The sequence below is a fragment of the Salmo trutta genome, chromosome 1 (genome assembly GCF_901001165.1).
Source record: "Salmo trutta chromosome 1, fSalTru1.1, whole genome shotgun sequence".
Classification (NCBI taxonomy): domain Eukaryota; kingdom Metazoa; phylum Chordata; class Actinopteri; order Salmoniformes; family Salmonidae; genus Salmo; species Salmo trutta.
This window is the reverse complement of record NC_042957.1, coordinates 52,529,916-52,538,015: the sequence shown is the minus strand read 5'-3', so window position 1 is coordinate 52,538,015 and position 8,100 is coordinate 52,529,916. Positions and strand designations below refer to the sequence as shown.

General features: G+C 44.4%; 1 protein-coding gene across 4 annotated transcripts; it reads left to right on the top strand.

Moving 5' to 3' along the window:
- Positions 1 to 314: 314 nt before the first annotated feature.
- Positions 315 to 7,784, top strand: LOC115199670 (uncharacterized). 4 transcript variants are annotated; one of them, XM_029761985.1, is made up of 11 exons: positions 315 to 635; positions 924 to 952; positions 1,698 to 1,792; positions 1,894 to 2,152; positions 2,275 to 2,399; positions 2,533 to 2,569; positions 2,680 to 2,948; positions 3,185 to 6,672; positions 6,798 to 6,961; positions 7,082 to 7,163; positions 7,452 to 7,784. In XM_029761985.1, exons 3-11 carry the CDS (start codon positions 1,710 to 1,712, stop codon positions 7,607 to 7,609), a joined length of 4,665 nt encoding a protein of 1,554 aa, XP_029617845.1. In that variant the 5' UTR covers positions 315 to 635; positions 924 to 952; positions 1,698 to 1,709; the 3' UTR covers positions 7,610 to 7,784. The 4 variants fall into 4 exon arrangements, with proteins under 4 accessions (XP_029617845.1, XP_029617856.1, XP_029617838.1 ...); XM_029761996.1 differs by lacking the exon at positions 924 to 952 and having other exon boundaries at positions 1,735 to 1,792; XM_029761978.1 differs by lacking the exon at positions 924 to 952.
- Positions 7,785 to 8,100: the final 316 nt, after the last annotated feature.

The window sequence follows — 8,100 nt, the reverse complement described above, 5'->3', positions numbered from 1 at the left end:
ACAGATTATATGATCAGGTTGTATTTGCTAAATTATTTTGGAACAATGCTTTGAAACAAAGTCCAGTATTCGAATACATTTTTTGATTTACTATCCACTGTCTGTTATGGATTAAAAACCCGGTCAATAACCTCAAAGATCCATTAAACCATCAAAACAGACAGCCCATTGTGTTCATTTCATAGCGGTACTTCTGGACCGAGCCTCGCGAGAGTTTGGTGTCAGAAACTTTTGAAGACTGGGATCACTTCCTTACCTTAACTAACCACAAGAGGGCAATATGTTTTTTTTTTTTTTTATGTACCACCCTTATTTATTGAAGTCCTGTATATAGGCTGGGCAGAGTTGATTGAACCGATGTTAATGATTTGGTATGACTATAGATTATAGGGTGAATATAGATTGTTAGTAATATGTATTGACTGTGCAGTTATAGTTTACTGGACTGTTCTCCTTATATCTGGTTGAAGCACAGGAGTAATCAGAGCAGGGATGTAACTATACCTGCCCCAGTACCCGTGCGTTAGAGATGACGACGATACCTCTAACGCGCAGATACTAGTGTACCTGCGATCTTATTCAAAAACTCTCATGATCTTATAGGACGATAGTTCCAGCTCAACTGCGACATTATGGTATGTAACTTAGTGTATCACCTTTTATGTTGTTTTGCATCGCACTCAACATTTGCGGCAAAAGCCCAAAACATGGGCCTTACAACCCCCATTAAGATTCAGTACTTTCAATGAGTAGGCCTGAATCGGGGGTGCGTTTACCAGTGCGTAAAATACTCATAACATTGTTACGTCATAATTGATGAGGTTTAAAACTGTACAGAAAAACTGGTTGGCTCGTTCTTATCTTCGTTGTTGACTGGACGACCTAGTGTTAATCATTGGATGCGCATTCACTTATTTTACAAGGAAAAGACACGGAGAGTAAAGTGTCTGAGGTATGTTACTTTATATTCAATACTGTAGTTATTGTAAATGAGAAGAAGCATTGTACAGATTTTACAGCAGAATAACATCCAATTGTATTAATTTATGTGGGTTAAAATGTAGCCTATAGGCTGTCATTGACCAAAACATTTAAGTAATAGACCAGTCATAGGCTACTGTAAAGATAGGCTAGATGAAGCATGTAGGCCTTCTTTCTAATGACTTCAGGGGGTCAAAGGTTATGACCCTTAGGTTGGGTGCAAGCAAAGATGATCAATTATATTGACAAGATAGTCGAGTGGCCTCTATAACAATGGAAATGCATGTCCTGGATGGCAGGCGGGAGGGGGTGAGATCAGGTACGACCATTCTAGCCAAAGACAGGCCAGATGCATGTGTGAACAACAGGCACAACTCCAATATAAAGTAGATTATTTTCAAAAGTTGCTGAAATGCCACGAGTGTCCGCTTATATCAGTGCATTCCGAACAACCTAACCATTCCAAAACTTCTATTCGATCAAATAAGCATCACTCAGCAAGTTAGAGATGACATTTTTTGTTGACCGAATTTGATACAAATATTCTTCACTTCGTGGTCTTATTTTTGCGATCAAATTTTGGGTGGAGTAAACCCTCGCTTTGCCTCTTCCTCTCTGGTGAAAGAGTTGCAATAGGTCACCTTCACTATAGATAAGATGTGACCAACGAGATGGCTAAAGGTGAGGCATGTACATGACTTTCTGATGTCTTTCAGAGGTCAAAAGTGATGACCTCACCCTCATATATATTAGACTCACAGCCTCTTGAGGACCCTATCAATAATGCTGATGACATGCAGGATGAAGTCAGGTAAGTAATTTACACAAATTATCCATTCACACATAGGTCAAAGGTCTATACATTATGGCTAGGTCCCAGTGATCATAGAGAGATTATTTTCCTCTGCACAGATATGAAAAAGATCAGCCTGATACTGGGAGTCTGGACCAGTTCTTTGCTGATCAAGAAATAGCCAGCCCAACTCAGTCAATAGCGGCTGAACCGGAGGCAGAGATGCAGGAGGCTGATCTGATGTCAGCTGAAACAACCCAGTCACTCGAGGCTGAAATAGAGAGTGGGATGCAGGCTGATCTAGAGACACCCGACCCATCCCATGTACAGGAGCCACACCAGACTTCTCTACTCAACTCTGGAGACCTGAAACTGGAGGTGAGGACTGTAGTCATCTCTCAATCTAATCTACTAGTTGCATTGTGTGTGTGTGTGTTTGGGAGGAGAGAGTACTAGAGTTGATTGAATTCCAGCCTAACTGTACTTCCTGTCATCACCAGGATACTGATGTGACCTTCACCACCACGCCCACGGCCCCCCAGGCTGCAACGTCCCAGAACAGCCTTGTCAGGCTGCAAAGAAGCTCCCCAGACCTCTCCACCTTTGTGCAGGACATGACTGACAAGTATGTTGCTCTGTGGATTTCCTATTCTCCCCTTGATTGTTTGATTGTATTATACATATTTTAGATGCCCAGATCAACTGGGCTTCCTAGATATGTTCCCCATTAGAAAGGTTATCTTTTATTTACTTTTCAGCCACTGGAATCTGTTGAGTGAGAATATGCGTGCCAAGGTGAGTTAAAGTCAGTTCCTGTCTGCTTGGTTAGTGAAACGGTGAGTCATCACATGGCTCTAAGTCATTATATCGATACAGTGTCTAACTTCTCTATATGTTCATTGCAGTTAACTAGAGATGAGTTTACTGCCAAGTGCATGGACATTGTCACATGGGTGAAGAAGATCAAATCGACAGTTGTGGTTCCCGCCCTTGACCTCACCATGCAGATAGAGCTGACTGAGTTGCCAGGCTCTCCTGGATCAGGAAGTGAGGAGGCAGTAACTTCTCTCTCCCGCACTGTGAGATTAAGTTGTACTCAAGGCCCCAGCAGGAGCACCAGTTCTAAAACTTCCTGGAGCACACCGACACCCACACCTTTCCCCTCCAGTCACCGGTAAGCACCACTATCCACTTCCCTCCAAGAAGTTCTACCCTCACACATTATTCCCATATCCCCCACCATGTGTACCAGTAACCAGCCCCACATAATGAGAGATACTGCTTAGATGGAACACAAAATCTCAAAAATGTTTATTGGTTTACTTCTTTTGATTAGTAATAATAATGAGGTTGAGTCCAAAACGCTATGGACATTTTTGTTACTATGTCTCTGTTGTGTGCATTCTCTAGGTCCATGACCTCTTTGCTGAGTGAAGAGGATGATAAAGACTTGATCCGTGGAGAGGTCACATATCTCTCAACACCTGAGGGGGGCAATAGAGAGATGAGGGACAGACCCTGCTCAGAGCCACTCAGGTCTGTGTTTGGCCTGTCTCAGAGCTGTGTTTTCAATCAAATGGTCCACAGTGGAGCATGCAGGTCGCTAAGTGAGATTGTACTGCCATCCAGCCGAAGTAGGCAGAGGAAGCTCATGCCCATCATCGTCTCCACAGACACCAGATTGGTAATGGAAATTGTGGAGATGGTGATGAAAATCATCAACTCCAGGCTAGCTCAGCTAATGCTAAATGTGGGTTGTAGTCAGGGAACTGAAGGTCATGGCAGCAACTCAGCAAGCATTCAGTTTGCTCAAGAGATGCTGAGCATGGCAACTGCATCAATGTATGCCCACGCAATGGAGCATATTGCACACGGCCGCAAGTCCAGCAGTCGCCAGTCCAACAAGTCTCCACTTGAATTAGCGGGGGAGATGGAAGCCATATTGGGTCCTCTGGCTGGACAGGTAATAGTCACCGTCATCAATAGTATCCTCAGGACTAAAGACAACGGAAGAACTGAGCAGGAACGGACCACCCCTTTGAGTTACTTCCTTACTGCAGTTTCTGCTGAAATTCAAAGCATGGTAGTTCAAAGATCTGCAAGTAGACAGTCCTCCAGGCAGTCCATCAGTGACCACTTGATGAATATCTCCAAGGGCAAGATCGTGAAAGCCGTCCAAATTAAAATGTCACAACTCTATGGCGAGTCTACCAATGAAAGCTGCATATCAGCAACTCCAACAATCCAGAGCCTGTCCAAGTGCTCATCCAAAGAATCCCTTTGTGATTGGACTCTCACCTCAGATGACGTGCATCCAGCTAAGTTCCTGTCTAGCAACAGAATTACAGCATTGTCGACTAATGTTGTGGATGTTGTGTTTGGTGATGTTCTTTATAATCTTGGACTTTCGGACAGCCAAACACTTTTAAGGCCACAGTGCACCGGCTCCAGCTCATCAATAGACATCAGCGGTGTTGCTGGGGAGATGGTCAGACAAGTCTCCGTAAAACTTCAGTCCTTTGCATCCGAGAGCAGTCTGAAGGCCATATCCATGACTCACGACTCACCATCTTTGCCCATCTCAGACTCTGACTTGAAGTTCTTGTGCTCTCACTCAGCGGTTGCTGTAGCAACTGCCTGCCAAGCAATTAAAACTGAGCTTGAGATTGAGATGAGTCTCAACCCAGCCACAGAGGCCGGCTCCCAGGGTAACCTTGCTGCCAGAGACCTGGTATCTTCTCTGTCACAGAGTCTTGAGGACATAGATGTTTCTCACATCATTCAGGGCCTTAAGGAGGCAGATGTGACATTTGCCAATCTGAACGAAACCCCTTCGACCGACACTAATAGATTAGAGGAAATCTTATCTGCCCATATTTCCCCTGAAAGTATTGCAGCGGCATCGGTTGATCTTTTTGATGGCGTATTAGGAGACTTGCATGAGGCATTTGAGGCAAATAAGGTCTCAGCAGCCACAAAATCTGGTCGCAAAAAGTTCTGGGTTGAAGTACATACAAGTTCACAAAACCTGTACACCAATGCGCTGGACAAACTAAATAAGTGGTTCAGTTTACACCATCTCACTGAGGAAAAAGATGTCCCTCTGAATAGCAAGCCCTCTCCAACTGGACCACTCCTAACTGAGGCCTGTGTGGAGGTATCTCCTGTGCAAAAGACCAGTATTAACAGCTCTGGTATGCCCTTCAGGTCTCTGAGTGATATCTCAGACAACCAGCTAACCCTCAACACATGCACTAAAGAGGTCATCAAACAGGTGGCCTCAGTTCTGAAGGTTGAGGCTTCTAAGGAAGACTGTTCTTCTTCCGTTGGAGGGAGGACATTAAATGTGTTCTTGGAGTTCAGCCAGAAGTTGGATGCTCTCATCTCAAAGTTGGAGGACCTCCCCATTTCAGGTGAGATTTCCTCGCTCACACAGCCACAAAGTGCAGTCAGCAGCAGCAGAACCTCTAATATTTCCATCAGGAGTATCCTAAGTGTGGAGTTCTACACAAAGGCCAACCAGATCGTGAGTGAGGCTATCCTTGGAGCTGCAATTGTTTTCTATGCTCGCAAAGCCAACCATTTGGAGCTGAATATGCCTGCTACCTATTCACAACATCTCTTTGCAGCCACCTCAGACATTGTGAACATTATTGTGGAAGACCTAGAGAGAGAGCCCATGGATACAGAGTCCCACCTCATACCTAAAATAGTTTTTGACAAGTTCCTGGATGCGGCTCACAACATCTACTACCAAGTGCGGGATAGGCTGAAGGTCTTCTTCTCCATGTCCTCAGTGCCTGCCTCCAAAACCAAAGATGTGGTGGATTCCATGCCTGTGGAGAAACATGGATACTTTGAGTCCTCTGACACTGCTCATGACCCGGAGCGACCTCAATCTGTCAGGAGTGTGAAGTTGTTGACAAAAGACAGTTTAGCCAAGATAGAAAGGTCTAAATCCCTTGCGTCTCGGGGTGGCACATCAACAGAAAATCAAGACTTTGACACCTTCACATTGACACCCACCAAGAGCATGTCAGTGTTGAGTGATCACAGTTTGAGAGGAGCTTTTTCTCTCTTGAGTGAAAGTTGCCAACCACTTTTGGCTCTCCAAGACTCAACAGTGGCAGTCACTAAGCATAGCTTCACCAAATCTGCTAAGACCACCCTCAGCCAGATCCTAAATGTGATCAAGTGCAGAGTGGCTGCCTCAGATAATTCATCTGTTGGACAGAAGACAACTGACATGTTGGACTCTCTTCTTGAGAGCCTTGACCAGTTGACTGCAGATGAGATAAAGGGGACGGCGTCCCACAGCTTGATCACAGTAGATGTGCCAGAGTCACTGTCTAAGCAATCCTTGACAAAATACTTTTCTACTCATGAGAGGAACCAGGATTCTTCCCCTGCAAAGCTTGTGTGTCAACCATCATGCGTGATACCAACATCCATGTCTGACACCAACATTATAGTACAAACTATAATGGAAACGCTGGTGAAGGACGAATCAAAGAAGACTTCAGCAGAGGAAAACCTTGAGAGGCTCGTCTCCATTGAAACCATTCAAGGTGTGTCAGACGACCTCATCACAAAGGTCCATGGTCTCATTCAGGAGATCACAATAAGCCGGCAACTTCAATCCATGGCTGGCCACAGGAGCTTCTCTGAACCGGCATTGCCAAAGCCAGCCCTGAAAAAGCTGTCAAGGAATGATGCCTCTGAGCTCGCCTACAGCTTTGCCGAAAATTCTGTTAGGGCTCTCCTGGGGCAGTGCTTAGATGTGTCGTCCTTTTCCACTGGAGTAAGGCAGACGATGGATCAGGTCACTAAGATAATGACCAACACAGTGATGGACACCCTGACTGATGAGTCCAAGCCCACAGTGAAGTCAGAGGATGGTAAGTTAAATTGCCATTTTAACTCTGTAGAATAATCTTTTGTAACGTGCTCAATAGATTGTTTCTTATGATGTAAAGTTTACTGACTTCAACTGTGCCAAATGTATCGTCTCTACTTCTCCCAGAATTAGTTTCCAGGTTAGTCCAACCAGATGAATTCCCCACGAGGAGCCTTAACCCATCTGATGGCAACGCTGAGGTGATGCCTCGCTCTGCTGGAGGTGAAAAGAATAGCAAGAAGTGGCGTTTCCTTTTCAAAATGCCTAACATCCCGAAGATCAGGATCAAGGTAGGGAGCTTTGTGTTTGGGAATTGCCTCTAAGTTAGGGCTGGGATTTAATTATCCCACAGCTAGTGGGCGTATGAGATTTTGTGAGGGCTCTAATGTCAGGATATATTTTGTCAACAGGTGTTCAAGAGAAAAGGACAATCCAAGAAGCACCCTGAACTGGAAGCGCTGCCAACAAAACGTTTCAGTGATATGTCACTGAGTGAGTAATAAGCATTGATTATGTAATTGTAATTAATCACCATGTGACCAGTTTGTTACGACTTTGGCATGAGTGAACAAAGATACAGTATCAGTCAAAAGTTTGGATACACCTACTCAGTCAAGGGTTTTTCTTTATTTTTACTGTTTTCTACATAGTAGAATAACACATATAGATTCATGTAGTAACCAAAAAAGTGTTAAACAAATCAGAATATATGCGTATTTGAGAATCTTCAAAGTAGCCACCCTTTGCCTTGATGACAGCTTTGCACACTTTTGGTTCCAGAGGTTCCTTCTGCCTTCCCACCCATGGAGGACCTGATACCTGCACCTACTGCACAGAATCCCCAATCCCGTAAATGCCCCTTCGTGGTTAGGGTGTTTCGGGCCCTCTCTCGAGCCATCACCAGCCTCTTCAGAGGAGCTTCAGGGAAGAAGCACTAGATAAGTGCTTGATTTTAATAAACATTACTGCATTTATTTTTGTGTCTACAGCAGTTGTATGTGCAATATAACAAGATTAGTACTTCAGAGTGATTTATAGTGGTAGACTTTTTATGGTCATTGATTGTGGAATACTGATATCAATAAAGACAAAATATTGCCTCTTATAGGGATACTTTGCCTTCAGTGTGGCATGCCCATATTCCAAATGTCAAATAGGGAATCCCCACCCACCTCTAAGACTCCTGAGACTCACTGATAATTCTCACCACGCCACACTCATCCCACTCCTAGCTTATTGGCTATGCCTCGTTTAACAATAGCGCTTCATCATTCTTTTTTAGACCTGGATCGCTTAGAATAAACAGGGTAGACACCGTGAGGCCTCATAAGTTTGATGCACACGATGACTGTAGTAGGTGTGGGGGAGCACATGGGCCAAGACTGAGTGACGAAACTATAAGTCTTCCTAAAGGGACTTCCTCGAACAG